This window comes from Martes martes (assembly GCF_963455335.1).
Source record: "Martes martes genome assembly, contig: SUPER_18_unloc_1, whole genome shotgun sequence".
In the NCBI taxonomy this organism is placed as follows: domain Eukaryota; kingdom Metazoa; phylum Chordata; class Mammalia; order Carnivora; family Mustelidae; genus Martes; species Martes martes.
This window is the reverse complement of record NW_027666704.1, coordinates 1,469,222-1,489,793: the sequence shown is the minus strand read 5'-3', so window position 1 is coordinate 1,489,793 and position 20,572 is coordinate 1,469,222. Positions and strand designations below refer to the sequence as shown.

At 43.5% G+C, this 20,572-nt stretch overlaps 1 protein-coding gene across 1 annotated transcript in view; it reads right to left on the bottom strand.

Moving 5' to 3' along the window:
- Positions 1–20,572, bottom strand: part of COG7 (component of oligomeric golgi complex 7) — an 80,723-nt gene that overhangs the window by 35,553 nt on the left and 24,598 nt on the right. Inside the window, exons 5-9 of the mRNA XM_080831674.1 lie at positions 20,218–20,300; positions 19,342–19,464; positions 9,058–9,256; positions 3,532–3,659; positions 2,189–2,343 (exon numbers count right to left, since the gene is read on the bottom strand). Coding sequence (XP_080687800.1) covers positions 2,189–2,343; positions 3,532–3,659; positions 9,058–9,256; positions 19,342–19,464; positions 20,218–20,300 — 688 coding nt within the window. The remainder of the gene's footprint in view (positions 1–2,188; positions 2,344–3,531; positions 3,660–9,057; positions 9,257–19,341; positions 19,465–20,217; positions 20,301–20,572) is intronic.

Sequence of the window (20,572 nt, the reverse complement as noted above, 5' to 3'; positions counted from 1 at the left end):
ATCTGAGAGCAGCGCCTGTGGCCTTGGCGGCCCTATTGCCTCTACCTTGAGCTGCCCTCCAATGGTGCTGATCACCTGCTGTGGTGACTGAGAGCTCTGGCTCCACGGACCTCAGAGCTCACAGGGGCATGCCCAGTATTTCTGGAGTGACAAGAGTTCCCTGAACTTACTATAGGAAAACAGCATTCTGTTCAATTAAAAAAAAAACCAAAACAACTCTTGTGGGACACCTGGGTGGCTCAGTTGGTTGAGCATCTGGCTCTTGATTTTGGCTCAGGTTTGATCTCAGGGTCATGAGATCAGGCCCCACATCATGATTCACACTGAGTACGGAACCTGCGTAAGATTCTCTCTCTCTCTCTCTCTCTCTCTCTCTCTGCTGCCCCTCACCCCACCCCAAGCCTGCATGCACTCCCTCTCTCTAAAACAAAATAAGAAATAAAAATAAATTTCTTAAGACTGAAGGCAACTATAATCTAGAACAAGCTACCAAGAGAAGGGCTTTGGAGAGCCCGAGAACGTGGCTGTGTGTAAGCTGGAGACTGGAGTTCTGACCGCCTGCGGGCCGTGGCGCCTCGACTGCACAGGTCTGAGAATCCAGCCTCATGCAGCCTACTCGCTTGCTCTGTCTCCTAACTAAATGTCACTTCGTGTCCTCTTCTTTCTTCCTTCACACAGCTCTGCTGCAATGCAATTCACACACCGCACAATTCACCCATTTAAAGAGCACAATTCAATGGTTTTCAGCGTAGTCACAGAGCTATGTGACCATCACCACAATCAACTTCAGAACATTTTCATCGCCCAAAAAAGCAGCCCTGTCCCTTTTAGGAGTCACCCCCATCCCCCCTAGGTGCCCACCTCTCCTCAGCCCGAGGCAACCATCAGTCTATTTTCTGTTTCTATCAATTTGCCTGTTTTGGACACTTCATACAGACAGAATCATAAAACACACGGTCTTTTATGACTGACTTCCTTCACTTAGCATGTTCATAGTTTTTTCATCTTATATTTTTAATTACATAAGAAATATGTGAACATACGCTCCTCTTCTAAAAGTCAGAAAACAACAAATAAAGCTGAATTCCCTATGAACACCACCCTACTCCTTCCCCGCCTTCCCATTCCCCCGATGTTTTGAGTTTGTGACCTAACCTTCCACACATCAGGGCTCAGCAAAATTTTCTGCTAAGGTCCAGAGGTCTGTCCTAACTATTGAACTCTACCTTCACAGACCACAGGTAAGTGAAGGGGCATGGTTGCATTTCAATAAAACTTTATTTACAAAACCAGAGGGCAGACCAGGTTTGGTTCATGAGCTAGTTTGTTGACACCCATTCTGCAGGAATATATAACGCATGTTAAAGCATTAAAATAGATCCAGAACAGGGATTGGTACTTTCACCTTTTTTTTAAGAAAAAGTTTTCCTGAAATATGGTCACACCCATTCATTTATCTGTTATCTACAAAAGTCTCTACTGACTGCAAGGCCCACAAAGCCTAAAATGCTTACCATCTGGCCCTCCGCAGAAAAAGCTCACTGAACCCCGCTATGGAAAATATCTTATTTTTTGTATGTTCTTTTTACATACTGTATTAGACTCTACATAATATTCTGCAACCTTGTTTTTTTCACTGGACACTATATTTTGGAGATCCATCCATGTGGATATATGTTGATCTAATTAAGGCTGTAACTGCCAAACAGAGTTCCCTTGTATGAACATGTACATTATTTAGTCATTGCCAAATTCACGGACATTCAGGTTGCTTCAAATGTTCCACTATCGCTAATGGTGCTATAAGGAATATCCTTGAGATTGCCCCCTCAGGGGGGAAAAAACAAAGATTGCCCCTTCAGGGGTTAGGCGGAGGGAACGCCTGAGTGGCTCAGTTGGTTAAGTGTCTGCCTTCAGCTGAAGTCATGATCCCAGAGTCCTGGGACTGACCCTCCGTCAGGCTTCTTGCTCAGTACTGAGCCTGCTTCTCCCTCTCCTCCCCACTCATGTTCTCTCTCACTATCTCTGTCTCTCTCTCTCAAATAAATAAAATCTTTAAAAAAGATTGCCCCTGGGGCTCAGGCACATGTGCTACTACAGGGCTCAGAGCAGGAACACAGAACACATGCATTTTTAACTGGGGCAGACAGCACCCTCTGTGTGACCTGTCCCCACACCCCAGCCTTACTTGGCAAAGAGGGATTTCAGTGCTGCCAGCAAGCCGCAGGTCCCCAGGCCATTGGTGAATATGACGCATCTGTCGACGGCTGCAGAAGCCAGACCGAAGAGCTTGTTCACGGAGTGGCTCAGCTCCTGCACGCAGTCAATGACTTCCCCGTGCTCCTAGTCAGCAAATATGGACAAATGAGGGCCGCCTCAGACTAAAGAACAGATGAACAGACAACATTAAGATGGGGGAGATCTCCAAACCTCCTGGCCCGTCGTCGGGCGGCAGAAACCGCTTGGGGCTGCGGAGCTCTTCCAGAGCCCGAGCCAAGGGCAGGACATCTACATGGCCAGTAAGATCACACACACCAATCCCTGGGGGAAAAGCCTTCCATGTTTCACCTCTTTCCTCTTTTTCTGTGATTAAGATGGCATCTCCCCTCTGGCTCTAAAGCTAGAATTCAAATTCTCTGTATTGAACACTGCAAAAGAATGCAGCGAAAGGAAAATGTTTCCTTCAGGGGCAAGAACGTAGCTGAGGCGGAACGGACTTTCTAGGCACATCACTAGAAAACGGAAAAATGGCAGGAGGCAGCAGAGTTTAACTAGTGTGAGGTCTGTCTGCTCTTAAATGTCAACTCGCGTCATGCTAGATCACCATAATACTGGCAATGGGAATGCCTTCCCTCGCCTTCGGAGGCCCGCCCGAGTGAACCTGCCCCTGGGGCACGTCCCTGAGTGCTCGGCTCCTGTGCACATCTGCACCCAGGCTCTTTGAGGCTTTGAGAAGCCCAGTCTAAGATCGCGGATTGGTCCTCGCTTCTCAGGGCCGGAAACCACTGACAGCAACCAAGAGAGGACACAGAGAAAAGGGTGCCTTCCCTGATTCTCCAGTCTCAAAATACGACCCTGACTATAAGCTCCTCAAGGGCGGAAAACACCACTTGTTCATGCGTTTCTAGTTTCTAGCATTTAAAGTAATGAGTATGCAGTAAGTGCTCAGTAAATGCTCATCAACTAAAAAAAAGAAAAAGAAGGGGGCGCCTGGGTGGCTCAGTTGTTAGGCGTCGGCCTTCAGCTTAGACGGAAGGCTGCCATAGTAAGAATTCATTATCTGGGAGATCTTCAACTTTTCCCCCAAAGATTTAAGCCTCTCATTCTGCCGGACCTTTATTTGAGATTTTAAATAGAAAATTGGTAGCATCTCCATGGTCTCATTTTACACCCGGATTGCAAGAGTCCACTGGGTACTTAGAGCCCGTTTTTTGCCCGCCCCCCGTTCCCAGTCTTTGCACCCCACCCCCGTCCCTGGGGCTGGCAAACCAGAGGCTCCCTGCCCGGCCACCGGAGGGACTGGGTCATTACCAAGGGCACCGCGCTGATCTGGATGAGGACGTTCTTCTCTTCCAGGTCGCCGTACTTCAGCTGGTAGGGTTTGTACGGACCATACACAGCCTCCACCAGTTCCGTGACTTTCACCAGGTTGTACTCATCTTGAGGGGATCAAAAATTAAAATCGATAATGAACAAAGGGGCCGAAATTGCTGGAAAGCCATGGGTGATGGTACTCTGCTGGAACTTGTCTGGTTTCATCTTTGGGGTGACTGCATTTTGTTACTGTGCTGTGGCTATTCGCGGAAGCTGCAGCAATCACTTCAGTAAATAATTCTGAGGAACTTGGGCTCTGAGTGTAATCTGTCTAGAGCACTGTTAAAGATGCCAACTCCCTTCGTCCCATAACCCACCATGGCTAAGAATCCCTTCAAATGATAACTCCAGTCAAGGGCCAGTTCCAGAAGTGCTACAGAGAAAAGGGTCTGCTGGAAGAATATTTTCCCAGGACTTTAGAGACAGGATACCTCATATACTAGACATCCCCAAAGTTCCTGTATTCGCCTACATAAAAAAATACAAAGCATGTTTGTATAAAAAATCAAAATGGGCATCTTCCAAGACATAGCAACTCAGCTTCTAGGCTGAACGCTGATACCCAAGTGACTTCAGCATCCACTGATAAGCCTTGCCTGAATAAACTTTTACACCGCTGATTATAAAATGATTTCCTAATCCTCTCGTTCCTTCTAGATCTACTTGCAGGTCTTCTCTTATACAGAAGAGATTTTCCTTTCTTGTTCTCTTTAATATAATAAATCCCGTGAACTCGTAGATTCTTCTCATATTCATGGTGTTATGATCCACTATTGTCATTATCCACTTTGATGCTCAAATTGTTTCGAATTTGGTCAACGGTGGCCCCTTCAGGCTGCCTCCTGAAATCTTTCTGACATGTCCCTAATCAGCCTCTGAGTGCCTCAGTTGGAACCCAAAATCTTTTCTCTGGCCTGCAAGGACCCACGCGGGCTGACCTCAGGAGGTGAACGAGGCAGGCAGTGGTGAGTGAAGGCTCTTCTGTCCAGGCTCCCCTGCCTCTTACTTATGTGACTGCGTATAAAGGCAGAACTCTGGAGGCCTGTTTCCTCAACTATAAATTAAGATTAATAATGGCATCTATCTTATAAGGCCTTAGTGGGGATTACATAAAATCTGTGTCTAGCCTGTGGGAATACTCCATGAAAGCCAGCACTTTTTATTTTTAACTGCCCCAGCCTTTCCTCCTTCACCATCCCTCTGGCCCCCAGCCTTCTCTTAGCTCCTCGGACACACCGGGCTCCCTTCCGGTCATGTGCCGATGCTTCTGTCTGGAAGGATCTTGTTCTCTCTTATCCTCCGGCATCTGGTCACCTCCCCGTTTTTCTTCCAGGACTCACTCAGCTCAAGTCACCAGGCTCGATCAGCTTTGTTGGCTCACATATGCTCCTAGAACCACTGTGTTTTTCTTCAAAGTACTCATCTCATTTTGTAATTATACACCCATTACTATGATCATTAGGTTATCTCCCACCGGAATAGATGATGGGTGACAGCAGGAACGGTCTGGTTTTGCTCAGCACAGCAACCTCAGCATCTAGCATTCCAGTACTCGTCCATTTGTAGTTGAATAGAATAAATTAAACACGTTGTGATCTATCTATAAAGCAGTCATGAAAAATAATTGGACATCTACATATACAAAACACACACACAAGTTGGGAACCAGAGATGCAACTGGGAAGACAGAAGCTACGAACCTGTGGTGGTGGATCTGCTTTGGAACAATCTAGAACAATCCACTGTTCCAATGCTTTGGAACAAACTAGAAACATGCATTTCCTAGCTCTGGGCCTAGAAGCCCAGCAACAAAAGGGCCTAGAAGCCCAGTAACAATGAGTACCCTCGGTGTCCAGACCTTGTTCTAAATACCATTTACCACTAGAAGAAACCAGGCTCCTTGGGAAAACACAGGTCTGAGGCAGGGAAGGTATGTGTTCCTGGAACAGTTTGTGCCAAAGAGCAAGAATGCACTTAAAGATTGATGGGGACACATCAAAAAGATCCAGGAGGCAGCCCGAAGGGGCAACCACTGACCAAAGTGGAAATAATTCAAGCATCAAAACAAATAGTGGCAATAACAAATCATAACACAATGAGTAAAAAAAGAATCCAGGAATTCAGTGATATGAAAGTGAGGAAAGGGGACATCAGGCTGGCTCAGCCAGAGAACCATGAGACTCTTGACCTCAGGGTTGTGAGTTCGAGCACCACATGGGGTGTAGAGATTACGTAAATAAATAAAACTTTTTTAAAAAGTGAGGAAAGAAAGGGAAATCTCCTCTTTATAAAAGGCCACAAACAGATGTAGAAGGAAGCAGAGAATTAGGAAACCATCATTTTATAATCAGCAGTGTAAAAGTTTATTCAGGCAAGGATTATAGATGGAGGCTAAAGTCACTGGGTAAATATTTTTTGAGGATTAGTATATTTCTATGGGCTCAAGGCACCACTCCGTGGATTACTTAATTTTTTTTAAGATTTTATTTATTTATTTGAGAGACAGATGGAGAGTGAGAGAGAGCACAAGCGGTGAGAAGCAGAGGGAGGAGGAGACTCCCGCTGAATAAGGAACCAGATGTGGGGCTCAATCCCAGGACCCTGCATGACCTGAGCTGAAGGAGACACTTAACTGACTGAAGCATCCCGGCACCCTAAGGATTACTTATGAGTTACGAAAAGGAAGAAGTACCTTTATAATGGAGAGATCTAGTGGATACATCTACTAAGTGATTAATCCAACCATCACCAATGATTGGACATTATGTGTCTCCTGACGTGGTGCCACAGGAAACACACCCCATCATGAATGCAGCATCCTTGCCAAAATATTTCATCTAAATTTAATCATGAGGAATCAATCAGACAGTTCCAGAATATGGGACATTCCACTAGAAAACTACCCTGTATTCTTCAAAGAGGTCAGTGTCTTGAAAGACAAAAGAAAGATGAGATGACTGTTTCAGATTAAGAGATTAAAGAGACAAGACAACCAGATACAATGTGCATCAACTGATCTTAATGGGAGGCAGAAGTGGGGAAGCAGCTATAAAGACTTCTGTGGGAAAAAAAGAAGAACAACTTTAGTGGAACAAATGGAAAAATTCATATATTAGGTGACATTATAGAGTAAATATTAAATTTGAAGGGGTTAATACAGTAACAAAATACTCCACTGAAAACATAGTTAAGGAGCGGCACCTAAGTGACTCAGTTAAGTGTCTACCTTCAGCTCAGGTTATGGGATCGAGTCCCGCGTTGCGCTCCCTGCTCAGCGGGGAACCTGCTTCTCCCTCTGCCCCTTCCCCTGCTCCTGCTTTCTCTCAAATAAATGAAATATTTTTTTAAAGATTTTATTTATTTCTTTTAGAGAGAGAAAGAGGAAGAGGGAGAGAGGCGGGAGGAGCAGAGGGGAGGGACAAGCAGACTCCCCACTGAGCAGAGACTGATCATGGATCAAGGATTGAAATCAAGGATCTGATACTTAACGGACACCCAGGTGCCCCAGTAAATAAAATCCTTAAAAAAAAAATTTTTTTTTTTTTTTTTTAATTTAAAGCACAGCTGGATGGCTTAGTCAGTTAAGCGTCTGCCTTAGGCTCAGGTCATGATCCTGGGTCCTGGAATCACGCCCCAGGTGAGGCTCCCTGCTCAGCAGTGAGTCTGTTTCTCCCTTTCCCTCTGCCCACCAACCTCCCCCGCACCAAAGCATGCTCTCTTGCTCTCGCTCTGTATCAAATAAATAAATAAAATCTTTTAAAAAAGTAGTTAAGGATACAAAGACACTGTCATTCATACAGAATCTGCACATGTATATGACACAAAATATTGTTTCTAGATGGGAGATGGAGAATGACCTTCCTTCTTTGTCTTTTCTGTTTTTTTTAAATAATGAATGCCTGTTATTTATTAATTATAAAATAAATTATCTTAAAAATTTCATATTTCTATTGCAAAATCTTTCATATATTTCTAATTATGCCATGTACATGCATTAATTACTAAAACAGAAACAATGTTAAAGGCAAAATATAAAGTTTGAAAATATTTCTGCAACATACTTGATAACGGGAAAAAAATCCTTACTATATAAGGATATTTTGGGGAGATACACCAAATTTTTAACAGTGGTTACATATGTATATATTTTCCATTTGTGGAAAATGTGTATTTATATTTGAATTACTGGGAGAAAATATAACAGAAGGCTGCCAGAGGCTCTGAGTGCTGAGGTGATGAATCATTTCTATGCTTCTGTATTTTTATTTTTGTGTAGTGAATCATTTTTATTCTTCTGTATTTTTATTTTTGTGTAGTGAATCATTTTTGTTCTTCTATATTTTTATTTTTGTGTGTTTCTGAAGTATTTTTAGATTTAAAGAAATACTTGTTTGAAAACCTCAATAGGAATCCTTAAAAATCGAAATTTCTGTGGCTGGCTAACAAAGCACTTCCACATCTGATTCTTTGGAGGGTGGTCCTCTCTTCTTCAAGGACATCCTTCACCAGTGGGAGGAAGGCGACCAGCCCTTCTGCCCTTTGCCCTACCTTCATTCTACTGGGCCCTAGAAGGCAGCACGTGCTCTATGCTCTAGCCACTTGGACACCGCATCCCGGTCCCCTGGAAGCTATCCACATCCCCCCAGCCTCTCCCACAACCGAGACCTGCCGAGTGAGTGAGCCAAAACACCTATGAATCATCCGGAACTCGAACAATAAACACACTCCCTGGAATGTACAAAGTAATTATACGCAAATGTAATTAAAGAGAATAACTATTAAATAAACCAAGGTAGTGACACACAGCAGCCAAATGGCAGAACAAAGCTTCCTGAAGCGATTTCCTGATTTGACAGCAGCATGTGTCATGAGATCTGTGCTACTTAAAAGTTTATGATGCTTTTAACTTACAAGGGACACAGGTAACATACCACTGCTGTGTTCCCAAATGGGAATCAGGAGAGCTTTGTTCCCAGATACAGCTGGAGAAATGCCCAGTTCCCCCTTTACCACCCTTAGTCCTGACACAGCCTCTCTGTCCTTAAGAACTTGCTGGTGCCCCATCAAAAAGCTCCTCTAACCTATCTGTTCTCTTAACTTACTTTTTAGGTTGAGTTGTCTGAGGTTTTATGATGCCTCAAAGGGAAGAGGACTCCGCCCTCCCAATATAGCCAATTCAAGGCCACTGATGTCCAGCTACCTCATTTATATTCTAAGTCCCTGCCGATGTACCCATCACATCTCCAGAGCATGCAAATCCCCTAGGTAGCACTGGGCTTGGTTAACAGGCAACAACCATTTCCACAATGGCCATGCTTTCATGGAAGCGGCTTCTGTATCTGCTGAGAAGGAAAACAAGGATCCCTTCCAATTCTGCAAGATCAGTCATCGAAAAGACAGGAAAACCCAGGCCCCAGAAGCTTCAAAAAGAGCAAGTGAAGACAAGCCAGAAGGAATGTTTACGTGGGTGGGGGAGCTGCGCCATCTCCAATCCCTTGGCAAAGTGGGCGGTGGCGTCATAGAACTCCAGCAGCTTGAGAAGCTCCAGCTCAGGCCCTGCCCTCTCCAGGCTGGAGCTGAGGCAGTCAGGCAGAGTGGGCAGCAAGGCCCCCAGAGTCTGAATCAGCAGCACGGTCACCACCTCGTGGGGGTTCTTGAAAACCTGCAGCGGGACAGAGGTACCGGTGTTAGCACACAGGGCCAAAGAGGAGCACACCTGTTCAAGAAGCAGTCTCCTGGGCTGCTCTCAGGATTGGAATCCCTCCAACAGCTGAAAAGTGACCTGGTCAAGAGCTTTAAGCCCCAACCGATCCTTATCCCAAATTTGAGCAAGCTCAGAAGGCCAAGTAACTGGCAGAACTTGCAACCTGTCCAGAACAACTGGCTACTTCATGTCTATCACTGGCCCCAAGTGCCTCTTTCCCCATCTGTCACGCAGAGTATTTAGATGGCCACCCAAAACTGGCCAGCAAGGACTGTGTGGATGACAGTGCAGAAACTGGGAATATGTGGGAGGTGGGGAACAAAATGGAATTAAAGAAGAGCAATTCACTGAGCCAGGGCTGGATCTAGCCAGATTTGCAGAGCAGCCCATAGCCACCTCTCCCCTTGACACAGATCTTTGGTAAACATGGATTTATCTTTTATTCTAAGGACCACCAGGAAGAGTGTGTGCAGGGCCTTTAAGATTACAGATTTATTTATTCACTAAGAGTCTTTTCTTTTTCTGTTTCATATAATATTGATCTCTCGTGGGCAAAAGTGGAAGAATGTACACAGTACATTTATAGAGGGGTTCTGATGGACACCCCTGTCCATGATGCTTTTTTATCATAAAAATGCTGTTTTATCATAATATAACTTAAATACGCACAAACATGAAAACAAGATATAACACCATTCCTAGGTAACTCTAAGGCCAAAAAAGGTGTAAGCTTAAAAACTGTAAGATCAATAAACTCAAATTTTTAGGAGAAATACCCTGAGAGGAAGGAAAATGAAAACACAACTTCTCCAAAGTTACGGACACAGCAAAAGCAACACTAAGAGGGAAATTCATAGCTTTAAATACATACATTAAAAAGGAAGAAATATCTCAAATCAATAGCCTAACTGTACACATTAAGGAAAAAGAAAAATAAGAAATTAAACCCAAAGTTAGCAGAAGGAAGGAAATAATAATTAGAGCAGAGGTAAATGAAATAAAGAATAGAAAATTAATTTTAAAAATCAATAAAACTAGGGCACTTGGGTGGCTCCGTGGGTTAAGCGCTTGCCTTTCACTCAGCTCATGATCTCAGGGTCCTGGGATCGAGTCCCGCATCGGGCTCTCTGCTCAGCAGAGAACCTGCTTCCTCCTCTCTCTCTCTCTCTCTGCCTACTTCTGATCTCTCTCTCTGTCAAATAAATAAAATCTTAAAAAAAAAAAAATCAACAAAACTAGTAGGTTCTTTGAAAAGACCAACGAAACTGACAAACCTGGTATCTAGACTGACAAAGAGAAAGAAGCTTTCAATTACTAAAATCAGATATGAAGGTGGGTACATTTATTACAATTTTACAGAAATAAAAGGGATTATAAGAGAATATGATGAACAATTATATGCCAACAAATTAGATAACTTACATGAAACAGACAAATTCCTAGAAACACAATTTGCCAAAACTGACTGAAGAAGAAACAGAAAATCTGAATAGTCCTATAACTAACTAGGAAGGAAGCAGAATCAGTAATTAAAAACTGTGTTGCCCCAAAATTTATATGTTAAAGTCCAAATCCCCAGTATCCCAGAATGTGACTATCTTTGGACCGAGGAGCTTTAAAGAGGCAATTAAGGTAAAATGGGTCATCTGGGTGGGCCCTTATCCAATCCGACTGGTATCTTTATAACAAGAAAAGATCAGGACAAAGACACCCACAGAAAGAAAACATAAGTAGAGGACTGCTACCAGCAAGCAGAGAGAGGTCTCAGAAGAAATCAACCCTGCCAATAACTTGATCTTGGACTTCTAGTCCCCGGAACCATAAGAAAATAAATTTCTATTCTTAAACCATCCAGTCTGTGATAATTTAGTTATGGCAGTCCTGGCAAACTAATACAAAACACTTTCTAACTCATTCTATGAAGCCAGCATTAACCTGATACCACAGCCAACCAAATACTAGAAGAAAATTACAGACCATTTCCCTTATACACAATCAACAATATCCAACAAAATGATAACAAACTAAATTCAGCAACCATATTAAAAAGATTAGATACCATAACTAAGTGGAATGGATCTCCAAAATGAAGAGTGGCTCAATATATAAAAATTAATCAATATAATAGACTACATTAACAAAATGAAGGGAAGAAAACACAGGACCATCTCAGTTAATGCAGAAAAAAGCATCTAATAAAATTCAACACACTTTATGTTAAAAAAATTAAGATAAACAAACAATAAACAACCAAAAAACTCAATGAACTAGGACTAGAAAAGAACTTCCTCAACATGATAAAGGTCACACAAGAAAAAGAGCTCATACTCTACAGTGAAAGGCTGAAAGCTTTTCCCCTAAGGCCAGGAATAAGATAAGTATGCTATTTTATTTAACACAGTATTGGAAGTTCTAGTGGGAACAGTGCAACAAGAAAAAGAGATAACAGGCATCTAAATTGTAAAGGAAGAAAAAAATTATCTCTGTTCATAAACTATATGATCTTATATATAGAAAACCCTAAAGAATTCACACACACAAACTGTTAGCATTAATAAATTCAGCAAAGCTACAGGGTATAATATCAACAAACAAAAATCAATTGTGTTTCTATACACCAGCAATCAACAACCCAAAAAGGAAATTAAGAAAACAATACCATTTATAACAGCATCAAAAAGAATAAAATGCTTAGGAATAAACATAACCAAGGAGCTAAAAGACCTGTTTCCTGAAAACAATGAAAAACTGCTGAAGAAATTAAAGAAAACACAAATAAGTGGCAAGACCATCCTGTGTTCATGGACTGGAAGACTTAATACTGCTGGAGCACCTGGGTGGCTCAGTCGGTTAAGCGTCTGCCTTCAGCTCAGGTCATGATCCCAGGGTCCTGGGATCGAGCCCTGCATCAGGCTCTCTGCTCAGCAGGGAGCCTGCTTCCCCCTCTCTCTGCCTGCCTCTCTGCCTACTTGTGATCTGTCTGCCGAATAAATAAATAAAACCTTTTTTTAAAAAAAAGGAGAGAGAGAAAAGAAAAAGAAGAATGAGATTGGCAAACTCTCACTTCCAGATCTCAAAACTTACTACAAAGGTACACTAATCAAAACAGTGTGGCATGGGTATAAGGACAGACCCATAGTCCAATGGGATAGAGAGCCTAGAAATAACCCATCAATACAGGGTCGAATAATTTTCAACAAAAGTACCAAAACCATTCAATGGGCAAAGGACAGACTTTCCAACAAATGGTGCTCTGAAAACTGTATATGCACATGCAAAAGAAACACACTGGAACCTTACTTTGCACCATTACAAAAAATTAACTCAAAATTAATCAGATCCAAACATTAAGAGTAAAGTATAAAAATCTTAGAAAAAACATTTGTTTGGATACCTGGGTGGTTCAGTCAGTTAAGTACCTACTCTTGGATTTGGCTCAGGTCATTATTTCAGGGTTGTGAGACTGACGCCGCATTGGGCTCTGCGCTCAGTGGAGACTCTGCGGGATTCTCTCCCTCTCCCTCTGTCCCTCCCCTGTTTGTTTCCTCTCTCTCTAAAATAAATAAATAAATCTTAAAAAAAGAAAAAAACACTAGGGAAAATCCTCACGACCTTGGATGTGGCAATAATTCCCAAGCGTGACACCAAAAGCAGAGGTGACAACAACAGAAAAACAGATAAATTGGGCTACATCACAATTAAAAATTGTACATGAAGGAACACTGCAAACAGACTAAAAAGACAACTCATGGGATGGGAAGAAATACTTAAGATCATATATCTAATAAGGGATTAACAGTCCGAATACAGATCAAACTCAAAACATAAAACCAAAAACCCAACTCAAAACTGGGCAAGGACTTTAACATGTTTCTCCAAAGAAGATGATAAAAATGGCTGATAAACAAATGAAATGGTGCTCAACGTCAATAGTTGTTAGGAAAATATGAATCAAAGCCACTTCACATCCACTAGAATGGCTATTATTTAAAAAAAAGAAAGAAGGGGCGCCCAGGTGGCTCAGTCGGTTAAGTGTCTGCTTTCAGCTCAGGCCATGACCTCAGGGTCCGGGGACTGAGCCCCACATCAGGCTTCCCACTCAGCAGGGAGTCTGCTTCTCCCTCTCTATCTGTCCCTCACCCTCTACACGTGCTCGCACACTCTGTCTCTCAAATAAATAAAATATTTAATAAACAAAAGGAAAAGAAAATAACAAGTGTTAGAGTAGATGTGGAGAAACTGGCACCTTCATACATTTGCTGGTGGGAGGGTAAAGTGGTACAACTACTGTGGAAGACAGTCTGGCGGTTCCTCAAAAGGTTAAAAATGATGTGATCTGGCACTTCCAATTCTAGCTGTACAGCCCGAAGAACTGAAACAGGGACCCAAACAAGTCCCATGTTCACATCAGCATGATTCACGATAGCCAGAAGGTGGATCACTATCCAACTGTTTATCAACACGTGAATGGATCAACAGAACGTGGCAGATACACATAATGAAATATTATTCAGCCACAGAAAAGGAACGGAAAATTCCAATATCTGCCACAACACGGATAATCCTTGAAAATATTATGTTAAGTGTAATAAGCCAGACACAGAGGAAGGGTACTGTACAATTCTAGAATAGGAAAGTAGAGACAGTAGAACAGAGGACACCAGGCCATGGGGGAGAAGGGCTTGGGGATTTACTGCTCAACGGGCACACAGGTTGGGATGATTAAAAAGTTCTGGAAACAGTGGTAATAGTTAATCAACACTGTGAATATACTCAATGCTGCTTAACTGTACACTTGAAAATGGTAAATTTCATGTTAGATACGTTTCACCACACACACACAAAAGTCATTTCAAATTTAAAACCAGTAAAACTCAAAATAACAGGACAGATGAAGATGATACCCTGCAACTAAATCTTTTCGTCATTAATTTGACCTGACGGCACAGCTTCCTCTGAGCTCCCAGCTGCCTCTACTGCTCCGTGGTGTGTGAGGATTCCCGTACTGCTTCCATCTCTAGGCAAACTACCAGCTACTAAGGAAACATCAAGTTGGTTACAGCATTAAACAGAATGCACTTGGCACCAGTGCATACATCACATAAGTACTGAGTCTGTCCCCAAGAGAACAGGGACACCAAAGCAGATATCACCACGAATGCACCCACTCAATCACACAACAGCCACTGGTCCTATGGCGATCATGTACATAATCCAAACTACTTTTTTTTTTTTAGATTACTATAATAATAGAGAACTCACAAAGCTTCAGTGAACACCTGTTTAGTTTGAGAAACATCCCTGCTGGCGTCTGAGAGGAAGAAACAGAGGAAAGAACCAAACAAGCCAACAAGGAACGAAATGACCAAACTATGGGAACCTCCCCAATTTGTATTCCTTGAGCAACAGACTTCACCCGTCTCCTGTACAACACAGTTGAGGCGGGCCACTCCTTCTTGGCACTTAAGTGCCCCAAACTAGAATTCATTACTGTCCCCGTGACCTTCCCAGACCTGCTTCCCTCAACTTGTGTATTTCTGACAGTAACATCTCCCTTCCAACACAATGAAAATCTCCCCTCAGACTTTTCCATTATCAGTTACTAGGCCTTAACAACTGTCCACTCCTCTTGAACTGGATGCCTTTTACTACGTTTCTTTCATGCAAGGCCAGACAAAGTTCCTGCCTTGTCTCCAACTTTTCTTCATCAGATCACTGCCTACGCTACCTCCAAATTCATTATTTTTTACATGTTATTTTTAAGACTTATTTACATTTTAAATATTTAAAATTGCAAGATTCATCAGTCATTAACATCCTGCCACAACTGCTTTATTTCTCTCTCTAACACAGGTCTAATGCAGGCACCTCAGCATGTACCTCCTAAAAACAGGGCCATCCTGGGGCAACTGGTTGGCTCAGTCAATGGAGCACGTGACTCTTGATCCTGGGGCTATAGGTTCGAGCCCCATGTTGGGTGTATAGATTACTCAAAAATAAATTCTTTAAAAACAACAGCAGCAACAAAATGGGGGCATCCTCTTACACAACACTACAAGTCATCAAACTTAATCTTGAAATAATACCTTTACGGTCCAAGTTCAAATTTCCCCAACTATCCCTATATGGCTTTTTTGTCATCATGCAGAATCCAATCAAGGATCATGCAGTTACATTTAGTTATCATTCTTTTTTGTCTCCTTTAATCTAAAATCAACTCAACTTTTTTTTTTTTTAAGATTTTACTTATCTATTTGTCAGAGAGAGAGGCACAGCGAGAGAGGGAACATAAGCAAGGGGAGTGAGCGAGGGAGAAGCAGGCTTCCTGCTGAGCAAGCAGCCCAATGTGGGGCTCGATCCCAGGACCCTGGGATCATGACCTGAGCTGAAGGCAGACACTTAACAACTAAGCCACCCAGGCGCCCCAACTTTTTTTTTTTCCTTTCACCACACTGACATTTTTGAAGAATCCAAGACAACTGTTTCACGAAATGGTCTTGCATTTGAATTCTTCTGCATGTTTCCTCATGACAGCATTCAGGGTTAAGCCTTTTGGGCAGGGAAACTACACAGGTGATGTTCTGACACCAAAATCATCCTTAAAACGGCAACGTCATCACTCAGTCTGTGGCTCGAGACTCACACTACCTTCTTGAGAAAGCCACGCTCCTGCCTTGGCTCCACAGTTCATCTGCCGTGTGGCTCCGCTGCCCACACACACAGCTGCACCAACACGAACCCTCCTATCTCCAGCCAACGTGGTCCCTTCACTGTCACCGAACAGGCAAATGTCAGAGAAGCATCAAGAGCTTCAGATACCGCTCAGCCCAACGTCCGCATCTGGTAGAAGAAACCTTTTGCTGCAAAAAAAAGGGACCCAAGGAAGAAAGGAAAATGGACCTTGTCTAGAAAAAGGTATCCTGACTCCTCACCACGTCTGGTGAAGAGGGACTGCGCGGTGAGGATCTCCTTCACTCTTGTCTCCTACTCCAACGACCTGGGGCAGGGGAAGAATTAAACTAAGTCGCTCTGTTCTAAGGAGCTCTAATCGGTGGGTCCGCTGAAGCTATGAAGGCAGATCCTTGACCTTCAGTGGCATTTTTTTGTACACATTTCAATTAAACACAATGGGTCGCTTACACTCAGAGGTGTCCCCTGGTCCTCGGAAGTGATGTGGCGAAAGGATTCTCTGGTCATGGGTCAAAGAACCACCACAAAGTTCCCAGACTATAAAACGGAATTTATCAACTAGGGCTTCAGAATCAACCTCAAGAGCCCACCTGAAAACAATCTGACCCGACCTTACACTATACAACAAGACCAATTTCAAGACGGACCACAGACGTTACTGTAAAAAGTAAATAAACTTCTAGAAGAAAACACAGCAATCTGGGGGTTTGTGATGGTTTCTTACAAAACAATAAAAAAAAAAAACTGGATAAACGAAGCCTCATCAAAATCAATACCTCTGTTTAAGCCACAGACCAGATCTGGCAAAGGACTTTTAGATTTTATTTATTTATTTGTCAGAGGGAAAGAGAGAGAGCGAGAGTGCGAAATCACACAAGCAGCCAGAGGCGGAGAGAGAAGCAGGCCTCCTGCCAAGCAAGGAGCCTGATGTGGGACTCGATCCCAGGACCCTGGCATCATGACCCGAGCCAAAGGCAGCGGCTTAACCCACTGAGCCGCCCAGGTGTCCCTGGCAAAGGACTTTTACCTGAACTATAGAAAGAACTCCTATAACTCAATAAGAAAAAGGCACATAAACCAATTTTCTGTAATGGCCAGAAGACACCTCACAAAGGAAGATATAAGTACACTGAGAAGGTGCTCACCAGCCTTAGTCATCAGGAAAACACAAATTAAAACCACACTGAGATACTACAACACACCCACCAGAATGGCTAACTTAAGAAAGACTGACATCACCTACCATTGGCAAAGATGTGGGGCAATCAGGACTCTCGCATCCTTGTTGTGGGAGTATAAAAAGTACAACCACTTTGGGAAAATGTCTGGCAGTTTCTTATAAATCTAAACATACACCCGCCTGATGACCCAGCAATCCCACTCCTAGGTATTTACCCAAGAGATACGAACATGTGCATCCACAAAAAGACTTAGAGAACAAGGCTCATTAGCAGCTTCATTTGTAATAACCCCAAACTGAAACCATCCCAAGTGTTCCTCAATATAAGTATGAATAAACAAACTATGGTCTAGTCATGCCACGAAACAGTATTTAGCAATAAAAAGGAACAAAGTACTGATTCACACAATAGGAATAAATTTCACAAACATGCTGAATCAAAGAGGCCTTACGGAGAGAACACATACCATACAATTCCATCTACAGAAGATTTAGTTACAGGCCACTAATTTACAGTGGGAAAATACCAGAACAGTGGTTGCCTTCAGGGGTACTGGTATGAAGACCGACCAGGAAGGAGTAAGAGAAATTTCTAGAGTGATGATAAATGTTCTCTACATCTTAACAGAGATTAGGCTACACAGAATTTGTCAAAAATTAATCAACTGGCATACTTAAGATCACATTTCACGATTTTATCTCAAAAAAATAAGGGAAATAAATATTGAACTCTAGTTACTAATACGCATGTATAGAAATAAATGATGTTTACAACTTCCTTTAAAATCAATAAAAAAAATAAGACTAATGAATGGACAGATACATGGAGAGATGGATAGGTTTGTAATGAAGGAAACATAGTGAAATATTCATTGCAGAGTACACGAAGTGGATACATGGGCGTTCACTATACAATCCTTTCAACTCTTTCATATGTCATAAGTTTTTCAAATTAAAATACTGGGGGGTAAATCAGAAGGGGACACATTTACTGCGGTGTCCTTCGTATTCTTTTGCACTGTACTGAGCTTCAGGAGATGACGGCTTCTTATCATGCTTACCTCCTGAAAAGGAAATGGGCCACGGACAAAAAGTATAGACCAACACAAACTCACACCTTACAAAATTTAGAATGAAGCCTGAACAAAAGTCTGAAAAGTGTAAATCCTTTTTCTGAGATGATGAAGGGCATTTGCACATGCGGCCATGAACTGGTTTTATCCTCACAACATGAGAGACAGCAGAAGAGGCAAGGGCCCGGAAATGAGTGGGCATCGACAGGGTCACTGAGAAGTGACATTCACATAAACGCCGAGGAACGAGTACAGGAAGCTGGGTTCTGTGTTGCTGTGACCTAACTGAGTTCGACTGGCTCCAGGGGAAAGCAACAGGGGTGGAGCAGAGAGCTTTAACCAGCGGGAGGGACACGACCCTGTCCGGGGGGTTCTCTCCAGCTACAGCTGAGCTCATTCCAATGGGGGATGGATGCAAACTGTAGGACGAGCTCACAACTCACTCTGAAAGCAAACAGACAAAAAACCAAGCCACACAGGCCCAGTGAGTCACAGCCTCTTCTGCCCTCAAAGAAGGAAAGAGGATCTGGGGCACCTGCAGGCATCAAGACAAAGGAACAGTGGTTCATACCCCGGAAGGCAGAAAATGCCATGCCGAGAGGCTCTGGGGAAATAAGTGACGGCCAGTGTCCACTGGCAATGAAGTTCCTCTGCCTCATCGGTCCCCTAAGTCAGAGGGCACCTTTCAAACTGCACTCTTCCTCCAACTCCGGGTGTACTGTGTGAATAAGGGAAACTAACTCTAGGCCAGGTACATTTTACCCGAAGTTAAGATAAAAACAATCTTGTTCGGTCAAACACCACCTGACCAAGGGCCTCCTGCCTCTAGATCAGGAGATAATGGCCTTCAGGAATTCCACAGGCTCCCTGGCTGAACACCATGCAACGCTGTCACATTAGATTCTATTTTAGATACAGAGAAACACGATAACAAGAGTCTTAAGGAGACGTAAAGATTTTACTGCCTTGGGTTTCGAGGCTTATCTTTAACTCCTTTGGTGAGGGCAGCAAATAGGGAGATGTTCTGAGCAGCAATTAAAGTGGGGAGACACCACTCCCGGGGCAGGCACCCATCCCCTAGGACCCACGCGAGCGGTTACCTGCGTTGCCCACTGGATTTGCGTGTGCCAGGCCCCGAGCAAGGCATCATAGAACCCTGTGAGCTGCCGGTCCAGGGGGAGGTCACTCTGGCACAGTTCTTGCCAGGTCGCTAAGAGCTGCGCCTGCAGAGGCAGAACAGAGGGGACCTCGCTGAGGAAACAGGATATGCCGCCCTCCACCCCAGTGAGGCAAGCCACGTCGAGCTGCCCACTCCCCGGGGCGAGCAGCTGCCCCCTGATGACCATGCACTGCAAACAAAGTGAGGGAAACAAGACTTCGGTGCCTGCTCTGATCAACAACTCGAGTGTGACTCCGCTGCCCTCCGGGTGCTCCCTGATCTTTTCACTTCACCCCAAAGCCTGCCAAGGTCCTTCCACCGGGCATGCTACACTCTCCGGAAAAGACCTCAAGGTGTGAGCGAGTGTGCACTTGAGCCCCATGGCCAACAGCGCCGCTTAAAACACACAAGCGCTGGACCTGGAGGAATTCAGTCAGCCCAGAAAGCGGTCAGGTTTTCAGCTCATGTCAACAACTCTAGAAAACAAAAAAAATTCTTCAGGCTTCCTGAGGGCATAATAAGGCCTAAGACACGACTCTCCCTTGAAAGACAAAAATGCAAAAAATTAAAACAACTTGTCAGTGTGTAAGTGAAATTCAGCTATTAACCTACAAGAGGCCGAAAGGGAGGGCTTGCGTTTTCCAAGTGCCACGCAAATGAATCCACAGGTTGGACCGAGAACGCCCCCTACTGGCGAATCAGAAGAAAAAAGCCAGAGGGCACAGAGGCAAGTGTCTCCTCCTTGGAGCTTGCAAATTGGAGCTCTGCAGCCCGGCATGGAAGCATTCCACAACAGTAAGCACCCCCAGCTCCTCACCTTGTGGCATTTGTAGTAGTAGGCAAGCAGCTGGGGCATCCGGTCGATTTCAGTAAACACCTTCACAAACACTCTGGACTGATCTAAAGGAGAACAACATCAAACATGGCCACATTGGTACCAGGCTTCCTGCTGCAGACCAGAGAAAGAATGCCCCCGGCTAAATGTGGATATATGTAAGCTTGCCTTCTTAACTGCCTTCCTACACAGTGAATTAACTCACACACAGAGAATACAGATACGAAAAATAAGTTAAGCATAAGGGCAGAATATGTGACTCAGACGCCACAAGCCTTGGCTTGTTTAGATAATGCATCTGTACACTTCAGCGAGGGAACTCAGATTATACATCAGC